Source organism: Bos grunniens, chromosome 16 (assembly GCF_055505025.1).
Source record: "Bos grunniens cultivar Pamir isolate PY7600 chromosome 16, Bosgru_T2T1.0, whole genome shotgun sequence".
Classification (NCBI taxonomy): Eukaryota; Metazoa; Chordata; class Mammalia; order Artiodactyla; family Bovidae; genus Bos; species Bos grunniens.
In genome coordinates this window covers 21,112,935-21,131,868 of record NC_141180.1, presented here as the reverse complement: position 1 = coordinate 21,131,868, position 18,934 = coordinate 21,112,935, and the positions used below count along the sequence as shown (strand labels likewise).

The 18,934-nt window shown below is 45.9% G+C and overlaps 1 protein-coding gene across 3 annotated transcripts; it reads left to right on the top strand.

Moving 5' to 3' along the window:
* The first annotated feature begins 762 nt into the window (after positions 1-762).
* On the top strand, positions 763-10,455 carry TEX35 (testis expressed 35). Of its 3 annotated transcripts, none has more exons than XR_015143211.1 (8): positions 763-1,059; positions 1,683-1,751; positions 2,693-2,749; positions 3,430-3,489; positions 9,082-9,146; positions 9,378-9,567; positions 9,816-9,943; positions 10,213-10,455. XR_015143211.1 is itself a non-coding variant. In XM_086343641.1 (8 exons), the coding sequence occupies exons 1-8, from the start codon at positions 823-825 to the stop codon at positions 10,271-10,273; spliced, it is 783 nt and encodes a 260-aa protein (XP_086199767.1). In that variant the 5' UTR covers positions 763-822; the 3' UTR covers positions 10,274-10,455. The 3 variants fall into 3 exon arrangements, 2 of the variants coding, with proteins under 2 accessions (XP_086199767.1, XP_086199766.1); XM_086343641.1 differs by having other exon boundaries at positions 9,900-9,943; XM_086343640.1 differs by lacking the exon at positions 9,816-9,943.
* The last annotated feature ends 8,479 nt before the right edge of the window (positions 10,456-18,934 follow it).

Genomic DNA, 18,934 nt, shown 5'->3' with positions numbered 1-18,934 from the left:
GAAACTTCGTGGCTTTGGAACCCGGCCTGAGGTCCTCTTCTCAGTGGCCTAGACACCCCAGGCTCGCAGCTGCAGTGACACTCTGGGCCCATGTGTAGGTCCTGGGCATTGTGACCTCAGCTGTTCCACCCACAGAGAGGTGGTGGTCCTGCCTGACCTCAGCCTGTAAGCTGCCTAGGACAGTGGCCTGGTCACGGGGGCCCGTCGAGGGGAGGTTGGGAAGTGGAAGAACACTCTGGCCTCCTCCATCATGTCGGCCAAGAGGGTGGAACCGAAGAAGACAAGCCTGGTAAAGGGGAAACGCTGAGCGCCCACTGGGTAGAGGCGGGGGTGGGGGTACAGAGAGTCCCCAGCACACCCTCGGCTTTTCCTTCTCCCTCTGAGCATGAGGTAGCTAGCCTCTCAGCCTGGAAGGATGGTGGGGAATGGACCCCGGGCCTTGAGGTGGCAAGGACTCCCCGCTAGGACGAGGAGCACTGAAATGGGCCACCCCAACTCCAGCCACTCTGGAAGCCATGACCCCAGCCAGGCCTACCTCTGACCCACATGTTTAAGGCATAGAAGAAGCTCATTAAATAAAGGTAATTATCACCCACAATTTAAAGATTAAGAAATAAAGGCTCCGGAGAGACTAAGTAACTTGCCTAAGTTAACACAACCAGTGAGGAGGATGGCTGAGAGGAGGATTCCAGTCTATCTGTCTACCTCCAAAGTCAGTGTTCCCGAAAAACTACTTAGCCAGCTTCCTTCAGTTATCTCAAAGTGCTCTTGCCGGCCCCCCCAGCAAGAAGAGGGCAGCCTGCTGAACAGGCAGGTTTTAACATGACAAAATGTGAGTTGTCTTGGCTCAGGGGCTGGGGGTGTGTGGGCCTGATCTTAAGTGCAGTTGGACAGGCAGGGTTGAGTTGGGGGGAGTCCTCCCCAATTTTTTCCAGTCCTCCCCCAGCTTCCCTAGTCCTCCTCAAGCCTGATGCCTGGCAGCCTGAATCCCACCTTCCCTCTCTGCAGAGCAAGAACTACAAGGCAGTTTGCCTGGAATTGAAGCCGGAGCCGATCAAAGTAAGAAGCTTTTTTGATGCCATCCTGGCAGCCAGGCCTGAGAGCCCTGGGAAGGTGACTTGGAGCCAGGGGTCATTCGCCTATCCTGGTGGCCAAGACTTGTTCCAGGTGTTGGCAGATACATGAGAGAGAGAGTGAGAGAGAGCACTCTGCTGTCATAGAACAAAGCAGATGCATAAATAAATGAGGAAAAATTCAGTAGTGTTACCTATGATAAAGGGGATTGAAATAGGAAGCCAAAACTGGGTGGTTACTGTAGGTCTGGGGGGCTGTCAGAAAGGCCTTCCTCAGCCTGGAGAGGACAAGGCTCCGGCCGCTGGAGGGCCAAGGATGCGCGCCAGGGCTGGAGGAAGCCACACACCCAGAGGCCCTGGGGCGGGAATGAGCATGACTGCTAAGGGCATGGAAAGCTGAGGCCCAGCGGGCCAGGAAGGGAGTGGAATGAGATGGGCTCAGACAAAGGAGAAAGACTGAGGGAACGCTGCTGCTGGTGGGGCCAGGCCACCAGCTCTCACCTCTGCCCAGGCCAGAAGCGAGGAGCCGAACCTATGGGGGATCTCCCTTGCCTCTTCTGCCCACAATGGCTATTTCCAATATTCTGTGTTTCTGTTTTCAACCGACAGACATATGACTACAAAGGAGCTAAACAAGAAGGGCCATTTACCAAACCAGGAGGGACAAAGGAGCTAAAGGTAGGTGTGGGGACGCTGGAGGCAGCAGGTTGGACCAACCCAGTGAACAGGTGGAGCTGACGGAGCAACGTATGGGGCAGATAAACTGCTGGTCCCTGCAGTTCTGCTCAGGCCCCTGCGACTTCACGCCTTCTGCTTCTACTTTAAAATTATTTCTGGCTTACAGAATATTTTCCCAAAAAATGGTACAGTGAGTTCTAGTATACTCTTCCCCCAGATTTCCAAATGTTTTATCATGTTATTTTCTCTTTTTATCATATTTATATATGTGTATATACACACACACACACACACACACACACACACACACTATATATATATCCTGAACCATTTGCAAGCATGTGGTTCTCCGAAATTTCAGTATACATTTCCTCAAAACAAGATCACTCTCTTACACAGCCATAGTACAATCATCCAGACATCAAAGTCAGGAGATTCATGTTGATACAGTTCTCATCTACAGCCCTTAATCTGATTCCCCCAGTTATCCTGCCAATGTCTTTCATAACAAAAGAGGAGATAAATTTTTTGGTTTGGGATCCAATTCAGAATCACACCTGGCTTCCAGTTTCCAAGTCTTTTTTCATCTGGAACAGTTCTTCGACCTTGTATTCTGCGACACTGTCAGTTTTGAGGATTACAAATCATTTGTTTTGTAGAATGGCCTCAGTCCAGGTTGTCTGATGCTTCCTCGCCATTAGACTTAAACCCTGCGATTTTGGTGGTGACACCACAGCAGGGAGTGTGTGGCCTTTTCACAGTGCATCAACATCCGGAGGTACAGTGCGTGCCACCGTACTATTTTCTTAACAGCATCCTTTCTTTCCTCCCTCCTGGCAATGATCTTCTGCTCCTTATGCCCCAGGATCTTATCTTTCCTTCTTTTGACTGTTTCCCTTCCATCCAAGACACTTCTTTACTCCTCTGTTTTATTTCCTCAGAATGAACTCAGGGAAGTGCGGGAAGAGCTGAAGGAAAAAATGGAGGAGATAAAACAGGTAACAGGATGAGACTTGACCTCTCATGGAGTTAAAGGGTAGTTCCCAGGAAAATGCAACACCTAACTTTGAATAGTGAAGGAATTCGAAAATTGCATGTAAGAGCAATCCCATTAACTAAGCCCAAATTCCCTAGAGTGCTTGTGTCAGGCAGCTTAGGTTATTTGTCTCTTTCATGTCTGAGGCTTAAATCCAATTTTGGAATGATAAGGGCTCTCTAAGGTGTCTCATTGATTAGGATGGGGAGATACAATCTTAGTAACAGAGTGAGAGGGGATGACTTGGAATTTGGAGGCCATCAGGGGCCAATTTCTCCTCCCCTGAGCAAGCTGCAGACCAAGAACTCTTGTTTCTCTGATGAAATCACCTATAGTATATTTGTGAACAAAGAAAATACTCAAGCAAGAGTGTGTAATTGGAGCTGTGATTTGGGTTCCACGTGGCAGCCTTACAATGGCCAGATCCAAGTTATGCCCCGGCTGCTGCTGGTGGTGACTTGGTGGTACATGCATTTACCCTTCACAGACTCTTAGGAAGAAGTGGCTTAAATAAGTCATTATTAGAACATTCCTTAAACTTTATCAGCTCATTCCAGGGGAGCAGATACAGCACTTACCTTAAAACTCTCAAAAGACAACTCCACATTCAGTAATGTGCTGCGTGCCTTTCTTCCTCACTAGATAAAGGATGTAATGGACAAGGATTTTGATAAACTCCAGGAATTTGTGGAGATTATGAAGGTAAGTACTTACTGAATGACCTCCATGGGCCAGTACCGTACCAGGAATCATGGAAGGAGAAGCCAGAGCCTGATCTGAAAGTGCTTACAATCTAGTAAGAGACTCAAACTCTATTGCATAAATAACAGGTAGGTATCAGAATCCGCCTGCTAATGCTGGAGCCAAGGAGATGAGGGTTTGATCCCTGGGTCAGGAAGATCTCCTGGAGGAGGAAATGGCAACCCACTCCAGTATCCTTGCCAGGATAATCTCATGGACAGAGGAACCTGGCGGGCTACAGTCTATGGGAGTCTCAAAGAGTCAGATGCAACTGAGCACACAGGAGCCATGCAAGTACAAAGTTAAATGATGACCGGTTGTCACTTAAGTAGGAGTTTAAAGACATGAGAAGTGAATGTGGACTGGGGTGACCAGAAAGTCATTTTAGAGAAAGTGAGTCTTTTTCTTTCTTCAATATTTATTTATTTGACCGTGTCGGGTCTTCTTTGTGGCACACAGTATCTTTTTAGTTGTGGCACGTGAACTCTTAGTTGGGGCATGTGGGATCTAGTGCTCTGACCATGGATTGAACCTGGGCCCCTGCATTGGGAGCGCAGTGTAATAGCCATTGGTTCACCAGGGAAGTGCCCTAGGGAAAGTGGGTGGTACGGTGAGTCTAAAAGTTTGAAAGTTAAATGCAAATCTATCCAAGAGTCCAATAAGGTTATTTTTGAATTCAGTAATTACTGAAAAGATTATCTAGTTTCTAGAATAGCAGTTTTCAAATTTTGAGTTTCAGAATCAGTGGGAGCACTAATATTAAGAAACAGAGCTCAGGTCCTTGCAGCCTGGGCTTTTATTCATGTTCCCCAGGAGAACAACCAATGTAAAAGTATAAATAGGCAAACACATTTACCTATAAATTTTTCAAGAGTTGTAAAGAGGCATCACCCTTACCAGATATTAAAATTCATAATGAAGTCACAATAATCAAACGAAGGTGGTACAGCCCAAGGATAAGCAGACAAATTAAGTAAAGCAGCATGCTGCTGCTGCTAAGTCATTTCAGTCGTGTCCGACTCTGTGCGACCCCAGAGACGGCAGCCCACCAGGCTTCCCTGTCCCTGGGATTCTCCAGGCAAGAACACTGGACTGGGTTGCCATTTCCTTGTCCAATGCAAGAAAGTGAAAAGTGAAAGTGAAGTCGCTCAGTCATGTCTGACTCACAGCAACTCCATGAACTGCAGCCCACCAGGCTCCTCCACCCATGGAATTCTCCAGGCAAGAGTACCAGAGTGGGGTGCCATTGCCTTCTCCGCCAAGCTGGGGCACCATTGCTCAAAATGCTGTTACATGATTAAGATGGTTGCTTCTGATGAGAACCAGGTCCTTAGCACTTCAGCAGTAGTTGTTAACATTGGCCACACGCTGGAATCACCTGTACTGTGGTTTTGAGCTGCCTCTCTTTACCGCTGGCTGCACCCCATAGCAGTTAAATCAGAGGTCTGGGCATTGGTAATTTTTAAAGATCCTCAGTTGATTCAATTATATGCTCACAGTTGGGCACCACAGCTCTATAAAATTTAAAATACAATAAAGATGATTTTTAAAATTATCAGTGAGAAGGACAAGATTATCAATATTAAGAATATTTATACGATGAAATATTCAACTATAAAAAATAATGAAGTAATGTCATTTGCAACAACATGGATGGACCTAGAAATTGTCATACTTAGTGAAGTAAGTCAGAGAGAGAAACAAATGTCATGTTACTTATACGTGAAATCCTAAAAAATGCTACAAATGAACTTTCTTACAAAACAAAAACACAGCCACAGATGAAGGAAATAAACTTATGATTACTGGGGGGAGGGGAAGGGGAGGCGGGGTAAATTGGGAGACTGGGGTTGACACATACATACTACAATATATAAAACAGACAACAATAAGAAACTATTGTATAGCATGAGGAGCTCTTCTCAATGTAATGACCTACATGGGAAAAGGATTTTAAAAAGTGTGGATATATGTTTATCTGATTCACTTTGCTGTATTGCAGAAACTTTAATACAACACTGTAAATCAACTATACTCCAATAAAAATTAAACAAAAAGAAGAATATTGCCTGATTATATAAGGGGAAAACTTAACTCAGTTAACACTATAAACTGAAATAGTCTATAACATGAATTAAAAAAAAATAAGAAATTGTATATATTTTACTGGATGGTCTAAATATAATTACAATGAAAGAAATCATAAAAGAAATACTGATATGTTTAACAATACAAAAAATTTAAAAATCATAACAGAAAAGCACCATACACATAATTAGAAAGTAAAGAACAGTTTGAAGGAAATAATTTTCCACAAATATGATCAACATAGACAAAAGGTTTTTATCTATAACATATAAAACTCACACAAATCATTAACAATCAAATAGGAAAATGGGGAAAGGGTGTATGTGAACAATCCACAGATAAGAATATTACTAAAAAGCAAAAAAAAAAAAAAAAGAATATTACTAAAAAGCAATAAATACAAAGTTTTACCTAATGAATAAACAAATAAACACAAATGAAAACAACTTAGGTAATTGCCACATTCAAATAAACCAAGTTTTAATCTATGACAATTACAAATCAAGATAGGAATGCTCTTTACAGCTGATCAGAGTACAAGTTTGTACAAAACTGAAAAGGAATTTAGACAATAGGTATCAAAAATATCAAAACCCCATGACTTATCAACTCTTTGACTTCTCAGAATTTAACCTATGAGAATAATCAGAAATGCCTGCATGGGTACATATAAAAAGATGTTCATCACAGGATTATTTATAACAGCAAAAAATTGTCAACAGCCACAATTTTCAATAGTAGAGGAACAGTCAAATAAATTATGATATATCTATTAACATATAATGAAAATTAACTATAGGAGACAGTGTTTAGAAAGAATGCTTATAATGAGAATTTTAAAAAGCAAGATACAAGCAATAATGTACCGGCTGATCACAACTAGATGAAAAAAAAATAGGTAAGTAATTATATAGAAAAAAGACTGGAAAGAAATCTACCAAAAGGGTTAATTGCTGTTATCACTAGATGATGAGATTAATTTTCCCTTTTATATTCCTCTGTATTGTCCGATTTTTCTGCAAAAGGTTGTGCTATTTCTGTATTAAAATGCAAACACAGTAAGTGTTTTGTTAGTGGGTAGGGCTGGGTATCACAGGGCACAAAGGAGGCTATTTTGGGCACGGGAGCAGCTTGCACACAGCATGGAAGCAGGAGGAATGAGAAGCTTATCACGGTCAGTGGGGAGATCAGTCATATAAGTGGGATCATTGGGGGAAACTGTGAGAAATAAAACGGAGTGGGCACAAAGGCGATGGATAATGAAGGCTTTTGAAAGACGGGCAGACAGGTTGGGACTTGGTTGTGTAAGCGGTAAGAAGCCTCTGGAGATTCTTAATCAAAGAACACGCTAGGAACAGCACTTCAGAAAGCTGAGTTGGCAGCTGCTTGCAAGGTGGCTGGGGCGGGGTGAGGGTGGGGGCACCAGGAAGCAGGTGGGGGTCGTCTGGAGCAAGAATATCAAACAGGAAGCCGCATCCCGGCTCAAGGTGAAGAAGGCTGGACCCAGTGTAGGAACAGAAGGAAAAGGGTCAATCCGAACGATGCAGTGAAGGGAAAATAGCATGCTTGGTGACTGATTCAGTAGAAAGAATATAAGTGAGGCAAGCGTCCATGATGACACCAGTTTTAATCTGGATGGCTAGAAGAAAGAGATGACAGTCACAAAGACAGTAGGGAAAGAGCAAATTTAGAAGAGAACATGATGGAGATCAGTTTGAAGTATGAGTTTGAAGTGATGGTGAGACTTCTAAGAAAGTGAAATGTATTAACTCTTGCCGGTGCCAGCCGGCAAAGTCGATCAGGTCCCGAGAACGTGCACCGCGCGGCTGAGAAAGAAAACTACAGCAAGAGACTACAACAAAGATGGGGTCGAGAGGTTCAGACACAAAGGGAAGCGGTCTGACACCGACTTTATTCAGCATCTTATATTTATACAGGAGAGCATGAGAAAGACAAGACAGTTGACATTTTTTCTTGGTTGACCTATACATCTTACAAACAGTCACAAGAAATCTTGAGAGCATGGGAATGGCACCCTGTTATTATTTCTTACACCAGATAACATTTCTCTGTGCGTGAGAAGTTTGCACAGAACTCCAGGTGTCTGCAGTAAATAAGCGCCTAATCTCTGGGGTGGCGGGACAGAGAGCTATGTTTGCAAGCAAACCCTCAAGGACTGAGGCAGCTCCCAGAGCTGTATCCTTTGGACAAAGGACCCCATTCTCATGGGCAGCTCCCCGCAAACTCTGATGTTTTGGACCCAGGGGAGAATTTTAAATATATTTATTTATTTGACTGTGCCAGGTCTTATTTGTGGCACACGTCTTGGCTGTAGCATATGGGATCTAGTTCCCCGACCAGGGATGGAACCTGGGCCTCCTGCATCGGGAGTTCAGGATCTTCCTTGGACCCAGGGGGCATTTTGACTTCAAAGATATTTTGACTTTACTTATGAATACAAATATCTTATTCAAAATTTATACAAACACTTAAGTGCTTTTCAAAAAGATCTTTTTGGGAAATCATTTCCATCCTGACAGTAATTCCTTGATTAATTTTCTACCCCAGATCAATAAACTCTTCCCAAATCTTTCATTTTTTTATTATTAAAGTGATTCTCCTGGAAGCGAATTTTTTTTTTAATATTTTGTGATATTCAATCCAACCCTATTTTTGTCCTCAACAGATATTATCAGTAATAACATCAGCCATCTTAGAGTTTCTTTGTGACCACTATTTCTCTCCAATTTTTCCAGGTCAAATTTTATAGCTTTAAACTTTACCAAGAAGACTATTATTATTTCAGTTCTTAACAATACATGTGAGGAGCCATTTGCACTATTATCTGTTTTGCATTGACCATTTCTGCCAGGAATTGAGTAAGAGATGTAACAAACACATATCCAGGATCTGTGTACATGGCAGGGGTCAAACCATTGGCGTCAGACGTGTCTTTAGGGGTCATAAGATTTGTTTTCTTGGTTCCATGATTTTATAGGCATTGAACCAAAGCAGATAGGGTTTCATTCAGGTGTGAAGTGAAGTGAAGTCGCTCAGTCATGTCTGACTCTTTGCGACCCCATAGACTGTAGCCTACCAGGCTCCTCTGTCCACGAGATTTTCCAGGCAATAGTACTGGAGTGGATTGCCATTTCCTTCTCCAGTTCATTCAGGTGTAAGATCAGGTAAAACAGATCCTGGCCTTTAACTCACTTGGAGACTTTGAACCAGCCCCTAAGGACTCTGCCTGTGCTTCAGCTTCCTCGTAGAATGGGGAAAGAGACAAGGAGGGGTGGGTGGCATGTGTCATGAACATTCTGTGAGCTACCTCACCCAGGGCCAGTGAGGATTCTTGAGGAAGTAATATGCGGAGGTGGCCTCAGTGGTTCACAGAGTGAAGCAGGAGAAAGGGATTTCAGAAGCCCTTCATGATGATGATTCTAGCTTTGACTTCTCTTTTGGAAGGAAATGCAAAAGGATATGGATGAGAAGATGGATGTTTTAATAAATATACAGAAGAACAGCAAGTTGTAAGTACAACCTGCCCCCATCTCTCCTCATCCCTAAAGAGTCTCCTTCCTTTTCTTTGCCAAATGTCCCTGAAGTTCAGAGGACTCCCAGAGCCTTCAAGGAGCTGTCTTAGTTTCTCTTGCCCCCAGTGGCTTTGGAGTCAAGACCCTCCATGGCCACCCATGCTACTGGTGAGTTCCTTTCATGTTGAAAATTATTCTCCCCAATTCTGCCCCTTCCTGACTCCCCAGTCCCCTTAGGAGAGGACTGAAGATGCAGCAAGAACTCAGGCTGATAGGAAAGACAGACACAGAGCCACAGCTCCGGCTCAGGAAAATGGATGGGGCTGGTGGAGCACCGCTCTCCCTTCACAAAAAGATGGTGGCACTGCAACAACCAAAAGACCCAATGGATCCCCTTCACCAGTGTGACTCCTGCTTTGTAAGTGAAGCCCTCCCCACCCTGCTGCAGTGTTAAAGCCCCTGGTCTCCTGTTCCCCTCTACCTCCCCTGGGCTCTCTCCCTGGGTTCCACTCCTCTCCCGACCTGGGGATGCCTCCCTAGTCTTGAATCCACTCTGGGGTCTTGCCCTCTAGGACTGGGGAGATTCTGAAACCATGACTAAGTAGGACTCAACCCTGGATGCGCCCACTCCCAAGTGCAACTATATTGTTCTGTCCTCTCCTATAGCAAGACCCGATGAGGTGCCCAGCAGCCTGGCCATCTTGGACCAGGGAAAAATGATCTTTCTTGTGCCGTTTCTGTCCTCCACAGGAGAAATGTTTGTTGTGTACCCCACAGAACAACTACGATCGGGGGTAGGTAGATCCCTGCAAGCCCCTTGTCTCAATCGGGTGCCCAGTCATCCCAAAGGCGGTGCTCCAGGGCGCATTCCCATCAACCCCAGCCTGTGCAGGCTCCGCCCCCACCGCATCCGCCCGGCCTTAGAGGGCGTGGCACTTCGAGAAAGGAGGACTTGCTTAGCCCAGCCTGGGGGCTGCCCAGAGGCCTCTGTGAAGGGCAGGGTGCCTTGCCAGCTGCCCAGCTGACCTCGCTTCAGGCTCCTGACTTTCTCCCCATATAACAGAAAACTTCCATACCACGCCTGGGCATCCTTCTCACCCTTGGCGTCTGGACCTGCTTTCTGATTTACCTGTACTTCAACTCCTGTGTGACCGAGGACATAGTTCCAACTTAATGCTGCCTCAGGACCCATCAGCGGCTTGGGTTCAGCCTCTCCCCACTCCTTGAAAGACTTGCTGCCTTCTCACATACCACCCTGCCCCCAGCTCCTTCCACCCGGAGAGTAAAATCTTCGTTTAAAGCCAAAGCAGGAGTCAAAGTATTGAATATCAGTCTCAAACTTGAGTGTGGAAGGAATATCACTTTTTTAGATCAAAATCAGTGTGTTTCAGACTCCAGCCTCTCTTCTTGCTTCCTCATGGTTCAAAGGGAAATCCTTAGGGTCATCCTTAGAGTCTCCACTGCCTCCCTCCACTTTACCTGGTTCTACAGATGTCCCAGGTCAAAGGGAAGGCCCTGAAGATATCCTATGCTATTCTGTATGATCCCAGAAGTGTGTGTGTGGGGGGGGGGGGGGGGCGGGGGGGGCGGGCAATAGGAGGAACTCCTCAGCCCAGGGTCTAGCCTGCACTGCCTCCCTCTGTGGTCTCATTACCAAGCAGGACTTAAGGCTCCACTGTTCATGGGAACTTGCTCCCTTTTGGGGCTCTGAGGATCCACCCTTATTCTCTGGCATGTTTCCTCATCCCCACCCCACCTGAAGGAGACCTTGCCCTTCAGAGGCCTTTAAAGGTGGGGGCGGGCCGTTGACCTCCCACTGCCCCATGCTGTGTCCTGCCCGAAATCCCTCCACCAAGATAAGGGGAAGCCTGGCTGCTGCCTTGAAATGAGAATGAAGAAAGATTCAGAGAAAATCGGACTTCAACAAACTATCCTGCCATGAGTGAAATTCTTTGCATTCAGTTCAGTGTCCTCTGTGTCTGCATCTCCACTGTTGCCCTACAAATAAGTTCATCAGTACTATTTTTCTAGATTCCATATATATATGCGTTAATATACAATATTTGTTTTTCTTTTTCTGACTTACTTTACTCTGTACAATAGGCTTCAGTTTCATCCACCTCATTAGAACTGATTCAAGTGCCTTCCTTTTCATGACTGAATAATACTCCATTGTATATATGTACCACAGCTTCCTTATCCATTCATCTGTTGATGGACATCTAGGTTGCTTTTGTATCCTAGCTACTGTAAATAGTGCTCAGGATCACTCTGATTCTTCTTCTGCCTCCTCCTTCCACTTGGAAGGACCCCTGTGATTACACTGAGCCCTCCTTGATAATCCAGCTACTCTCCTTAGTTTAAAGGTCAGCTGATGATCAACCTTACTTCCCATTTGCTGTATAACATAACATATTCACAAGTTATGGAGATTAGAACATCTTTGGGGACTGATTTCTGCCACCAAAGAGGAGCCCCCACCCCAGACCCCATCCCTTGACTCCCAAACCTCCAGACACTTGGGAACATTGTATGGCTCAATTCTGTGCTCAGTTCTGGTTTGGTATAGACCCACAAATTCGATACTCTTTCAAGAGGAACATAGTTCCTCTCCCCTTAAGTGAGGACTAGACAGAGTGTCTGGCTTCTAATGAATCGAATATGACGGAAGTGATGGTGTGTTACTTCTGAGATGATGTCATAAAGGACATGTGGCTTCCATCTTGCTCTCTTTCGCACACCAATTCTGGGTGAAGCTCACTGCCATGGGGTGTGGACCCAAGCAGGCCTATGGTGAGTGGCACATGGCAAGGAGCCTAGGCTTCCTGCCAACACTGGTATGAGTAGCACTTTTCCAGCCCCAGCTGAGCCTTGAGAGGACTGCAGCCCTGGCCATCGCTTGACTGCCGCACCTCATGAGGAGACAATGAGCCAGAACCCAGAAGAGCTTCTCCTAACTACCTGACCTACAGACACTGTGAAATAATAAATGCTTGTTGCTTTAAGTCGCTAGGTTTTGAGGCAGTTTGTTACACAGTGAGAGATAACCCATGTGCCGGTTTGAAGAACTGAAACAAGGTCATCAGGGAAACAGCTGCTGGGATCAGCTGAAGCGCTGAGTCTTCGTTGTGCAAATGACCGCGCAGTGCTAACCAAGCCCCGAGGACTGGTGGCGTGGTCTCCGAAGTCCCTGTCCCTTGACCTTTCCAAGCTCCCCTGTGTCCCAGTTTCACGTCATCCAACTCACAGGCAGCAGAAGGACAACACTGTGTGTTGGGGGACAGGTCTGTCTGGCTGTCAGACAGCTGTCATGTCTGCCCTTGGGAACAGACCTTCAGGGAGCCACAGCCTGCCATTCCTGCCAATGCTTCCCATGGGCCAGCTTTGCTGGTGAGCTTGTGCTTTTTCTGTTGGTTTCAAGGTCACCTCATCTGGAAGGGAATTATGTTTGACCTGTCTCTTCTCTGAAAAGATGTGACTCCTCTCCTGAGAACAGAGCCTCTTGTGGGGAGGGCGCGTTTCCCCAACCCGGGCCACCACTTCTGCTTTGCACTACAGGACCCAATTGATCAGAACAAGGTGGACAGCCGACTCAACTTGCCCAGTCAATTTCTGTCCCTGGGAATTTGAAATTGGAATTTTGGGAGACTCAGTTGGCCCCCAGAACTGGTCTTCTAATTAGGAGCTGGGGGGGCATCTGCCACTATCAGCCAAAGAAGCAGAGAAAGGTAATCTGCAGAAAAAGTAAACCATTTTGCAGAGAGAGAAGACTGAAAACAGAGGAGCTGAGAGAAGTGGAGACTCGTGCAGTTCCAGAGAGGGGACAGCAAGTACCACTGCCTGGCCTCAGCCCTGCTGGCCTGGTGCTGGCCCCTGGCTTGGCTTCATGAGAGTCTCCAGACCCTTGGACCACAGCGCCCATTTCTGTTTAAGCAAAGCAGCTTTCTGTTACCACCCAATAAGCCTGAGCTAAGGCCCCACGGTTAGAAGGAATCTCAGAGAGTGGTCGGATCTTTTCAGTTTACAGTGAGGCTTCTGAGGTCCAGAGTGGTGCAGTGAAGTGCCCTCAGCCACACAGCCCATGTGTAGCAAAGCCAAGACCAGAACCCAGGTTTTCTGACTTCTGGGCCAGTGCTCTGTGACTCTCTGGGGCTGGTTGCGTTTCCAAGGGCAATGAGATGAGATCAAAGGAGGAACAGATCTCAGGGTCAGCTGGCTCTGGACATGAATTAATGGTGTGGCTGCAGGTAAGTCACGTCGCCTCTCAGACTCCATGCTTTCATCTGGAATGTGAATATAACCACGTCTAATTCAAAGGGGTAATGAGAGCTAGGGCTTCCCTGGTAGTTCAGCTGATAAAGAATCTGCCAGCAATGCAGGAGACCCCAGTTCCATTCCTGGGTTGGAAAGATCTACTGGAGAAGGAATAGGCTACCTATTCCAGTATTCTTGGGCTTCCCTGGTGACTCAGCTGGTAAAGAATCTGCCTGCAATGTGGTAGACCTGGGTTCGATCCCTGGGTTGGGAAGATCCCCTGAAGAAGGGAAAGGCTACCCTCTCCAGTATTCTGGCCTGGAGAATTCCATGAACTATATAGTCCATGGAGTCTCAAAGAGTCAGACACAATTGAGAGACTTTCACATCACTTTCAGTGAGAGCTAAATGAGAGCATATGTGGAGGAATTCAACTCTCAAAAAAACCCAGACTACTCTGACAGCAATGACGACAAAGTCAGAATTGCCTTTCCCAGATGAAAAAGTTTCAGTTCTCCATTGCAGTTTCCCAACACCTGGACTGACTGCAGTCAGAGTGAGGTCTGCAATGAAATGAGATTTGAACTATTTCCATATTAAAAAAAATAAGTGTTTTGAGAGGAAGTATATATTAGGAAATGAATCAATAAGAAATTATTAGATGGTATGGGGATTGAGACTGTTCTAGAGGTCAGAGTGGTCCCTTGTAAAGCAGTATCCTTCCTTTCTAATCTCGGTGTCTGATTTCTAGCAGAGTGAAGGGCAAGTGGATCACCCCAGCCCACCCACAGGTGACAGGTGCTGCAGCCCCAGGCCCTGACTCAAGGAGTCACCAGAGAAACAGCTGGGCAGGCAGGGCTGGGCCCAGAAGGAGGCCAGACTGTATCATCCTTTCCCATCACTGCCCTGGGCCCTGGTATGACCCGAACTCACAGCCTCCCTTCTCCCTGGTCACAGGTTGCCGCCAGCTCCAGAAGGTGGGTGAGGGTGGGCTCAGGCATCCACCAACATGGTCAGGAGCCCCATCTCTCCCGGGTGCAACAGGTCTGAGTATATACATTTCCATGGCAATGAACTTCCCACCCACCTTCCTAAGTGTTCCTGTCTGGCTTCAGGGATCCCTAGAGCCTCCCTGCACCCTCTTCAGTATTTGAAAGGTGACTTCCCTTCTGATAAGTGTGACCAAGGTGACTCTGGTACTTCCCTCTATATTAGAAAAAACAAACAAACAAACAAACAAAAACCCGCAACCAAATCCAATCCAGATCTTACTCAGAGATTGAACAGTGAGTCTGAAAGCCTGACCCTAATTCCAATCCTAGAGGACCCAGAAGATGAAGAGTGGGCCTTCAGCAGGTGGTGAAGCAAAATGGTGCAAAGTTGCCCCCTGACACTTTAATATCAACATCAGCTTTTAAATGTGACCAAGAAATGTTCATTTTGTTTTTTATGGGTCATGTGTCTGTAGGGAGATGAGCAACTCCAGGATGAGTCTAATTCACACAAATATTTCTGAGAGCAACTTGGTGATATGTATCAGATGCTTTAAAAGATAGGGAAAAAAATTACAGATGGCTGCCAGGATTTAGCTACAAGGATACTCATCAAGGAGTCATTTGTGACATGTATATATTTTAAAATCAGAAACAACATAAATGAACACCAGTTGGTTAAATAAATTGTGGTACACCCATAAAATGAAATGCTCTGCTGACATTAAGAATAATATGTTGTTGAAATATATTTAATGCCATCGATAGTATTGGTGTATTACATAGTATTCAAATATCACCCCATTTTTTTGGTAAAAAATTTATATGTGTGTGTATGTGCATGCACATAGAGCCTGCATGAACTGAAGACACTTAGAAATATACAAGAATAGAATAATAGCAGTGGTTTTCTCTGAGCAGTAAGATTATGACAATTTCTGACATCATTCTTTGTGTTTATCTATAATCTCTAATGTTTCTATAAGGCACATGCATTATCTGTATAATAAAACTAACAGCTTTTCTTTTTTTTTAAGGAAGAGAAAGATGGCCCAGGAAGGACCCTTAAGAATAGAGACAAAGTCAGGTGAGATCTCCCCACATCCTTTCTGATGAGAAGCACCTTGGATCTTTCTATTTCCTGGGAGTGGCCAATGAAGTTGTGCCCTAGCCAAGCATTCTCCCAGAGGAAGGGGCAAATGGACCCCACTCAAAGGATAATTTAAAAGGAAAAGAGGAGGGACTTCCCTGGTGCTGCAGTGTCTAAGACTCTGTACTCCCAGTGCAGGGGGCTGGGGTTTGACCCCTGGTCAGGGAACTAGATCCCACATGCTGCAACTAGAAGTTCTCATGCCACAACCAAAGATCCTGCATTCCACAACTAAGACTCAGTGCAGCCAAAAATAAAAGGGATAATAGGGAACAAGATGAATGTGGGTAGATGTTTACAGCCATGAATACATACCCTCCCACCACTGCTCCCAGGGATCTCTGCATGCCACCCTCCTCTCTTGCCTGAGCAATCACAGTGCTCCTGGAGTAGAGGAGGATTTCCCACAGTTCATCCGCAACAAGCCAAACTTATCCTTTTAGAATGTCAGATCGTGTTGCTCTTATGCTCAGAACTTCCAGCGTTTGCCCTTTTCTCTCAGAGAAAAATCCAAAGTTGATGCTGGCAATGCCCTCAAGGATGGACCCTGCTCCTCCACACTCACCTTTACCTGTTTTCTTTCCCCACCACCTCTGGGCTCCTCTTTCTTCTTCACACACACCATATACACTCTTTCCTCAGGGCCTTTGCACTCACAAATGGTCCCTCCCATTTCTTCAGCTAGCCATGTGGTCGTCCCCTCAAAATTACATTCTCTCTCTTTTTTTTTTTTTTCATTTTAAAATAGTCTTTATTACTTTAAAGTATTTGCATACATTGAATTTTGGAGATGTACAGTTCTGAGTTTTAACATATATTGGGTTGGCCAGAAAGTTCATTTGGATTTTCCCCATCTTACAGAAAATCCAAATGAACTTTTTTTTTTTAATTGGAGTACAATTGCTTTACAATGTTGTGTTATATACATATGTCCCTTCCCTCTTGAGCCTCCTTCCCGCCCCCAGCCCAGGTCATCACTGAGCGCCGAGCTGAGCTCCCTGTGCTATACAGCAGCTTCCTGCTAGTGATCTATTTTACATATGGTAGTGTATATATCCGGAGACGGCAATGGCACCCCACTCCAGTACTCTTGCCTGGAAAATCCCATGGATGGAGGAGCCTGGAAGGCTGCGGTCCATGGGGTCGCTGAGGGTCGGACACGACTGAGCGACTTCACTTTCCATTTTCACTTTCATGCATTGGAGAAGGCAATGGCAACCCACTCCAGTGTTCTTGCCTGGAGAATCCCAGGGACGAGAGAGCCTGGTGGGCTGCCGTCTGTGGGATCTCACAGAGTCGGACACAACTGAAGCAACTTAGCAGCAGTAGCAGCAGCAGTGTATATATCAGAGAAGGCAATGGCACCCCACTCCAGTACTCTTGCCTGGAGAATCCCATGGACAGAGGAGCCTGGTAGGCTGCAGTCCATGGGGCAGTGAAGAGTCGGACACGACTGAGGGACTTCACTTTCACTTTTCACTTTCATGCATTGGACAAGGAAATGGCAACCCACTCCAGTGTTCTTGCCTGGAGAATCCCAGGGACAGGGGAGCTTAGTGGGTTGCTGTCTATGGGATCGCACAGAGTCGGACACGACTGAAGCGACTTAGCAGCAGCAGCAGCAGCAGCAGAGCAGTGTATATATGTCAGCGTCACCTTCCCAGTGACACTTTCCCAGTCTGCACAAACAACAGTATGCTCACGCTCCGAGTTCCTTATCCTCCTCACTCTCCTTTGTTGGCCTCTGCGGCTCACTTAGCACCAGCTCACATCCTATCCATTTCACTTGTCTGTGGTCTGTCTTCTGCTCGAATGTAAGTTCCTTGAGAGCAGAGATTGTGTTTCTGTCACTGCTGGATGTGGGGCCCATGGCAGTGCCAAGGGCACAGCAGGGGGTTGACAGATACTTGCCGGATGGACACATGAGTATGAAGATATTTGCCATGTGCTGAACACTACAGGCTCTGCACTAAGAACTTCACCTGCATCGTTTCATTTTATTCTTACAACAACCCCATGAAGTCATTCTGTCTGTCTTTCTATGAGGTCACGTAAATGGTCATCTTCCCTATTTTGTGCAGGATGAAGCAGACTCAGAGAAGGTAATGAACATAATCTGTCCAAGGTCACAGCATAAGTGGCAGAGGTGAGGTCAGAATTCTGCCCGAGCATTCTGATGTCAGAATCTATTTCCTCTACACTCTTGCTTTCCCTGTGTGGTCCCTAGACCAGCAGCATCAGCATAATCTAGGAGCTTGTTTGGAATGCAGAGTCTCAGGCTATATGGCAGACCTACTGAATCAGGACCTGCATTTTAACACAACTTCCCAGGTGACTCCAGTGTGCTCTAGTGTGAGAAGCTGTGCTGTGCCATCAGCTGTATGGAAAATAGGGGCCTTCACTGAGCAAGAGGCTGTGACAGTCTGGGTTAGTTTGGCCTTGGGTTCTCTCCCTCTGCCCGCTACCTTCCTACCCGGGAGCTCTTTAGTGTCCGCCTGGCTTCGGGGGAGCCACGACTCATGATGAGTACAGAAAGCTCAGCGCCGGCCCCTCTCCAGGGGCCAATCCCGCTGTGGGCAACTTTGGTTCTCCCTCTTGGAGAAAGTTCTCTCAGCTCACTCAGACAAAACCTCATGTGTGCCTCTTAAAAGCAAATGAGAGAGCCTGCTACTATCAGAGATACAGCACTGAGCCTGGAGCAGAAGGTGTTTCCACCTGACACTTAGGCACTGGGGCCAGGGAGGTTGTTAAAACCAAAACCTGCTTTCAATTAAATTGTTAATGTCTGGGAGCCCACCCTGACACTCATTTTCATCACCAAGGGCCACTTTCAGTCTTGATATTCATGAAGAATGAGCCTGTCATAAAACCAGAAATCCTCATTCCCAGTCTCGCCCAAGCCCATTAAAAACAAAAGTAAACATTAACTATAAACCCAGATATGCAAAAACCACCTATGAAAATACACCAGCAGAGGGTGCTGTGACCCCATCAGTCCCTGCCCACTGGCCCCCTCCAGAAGCAAAAGTTGCAAAGATGCAAGAACATAAATCACACAAGATTAGGGGTCTGGATCCTGGGTCCCACCCTGGCTTCATCTATGGAATCTTGTGGGAGCCCAGGGCAACAGAAACCTCTGATCTGTGCCTGCAGGAAAGTCAGTGTTCACTCAAATAGGGATGGGTTCCAAAAGTCCACCTCCAGATCTGGCATTAGCAACTCAAAATGAAGTCACTTTCATTCATGCTTTTATTCCCTTAACCAGCACTTGCTGAGCACCTGTGATGAGCCAGGCACAGGGCTAGACCATGCATTTTCCCCATCAAGTGATGCCATAACAACTAGATCCTGAGGCTAAAGCCTTTTAAGTCTTTAATAGAGAGGAAATA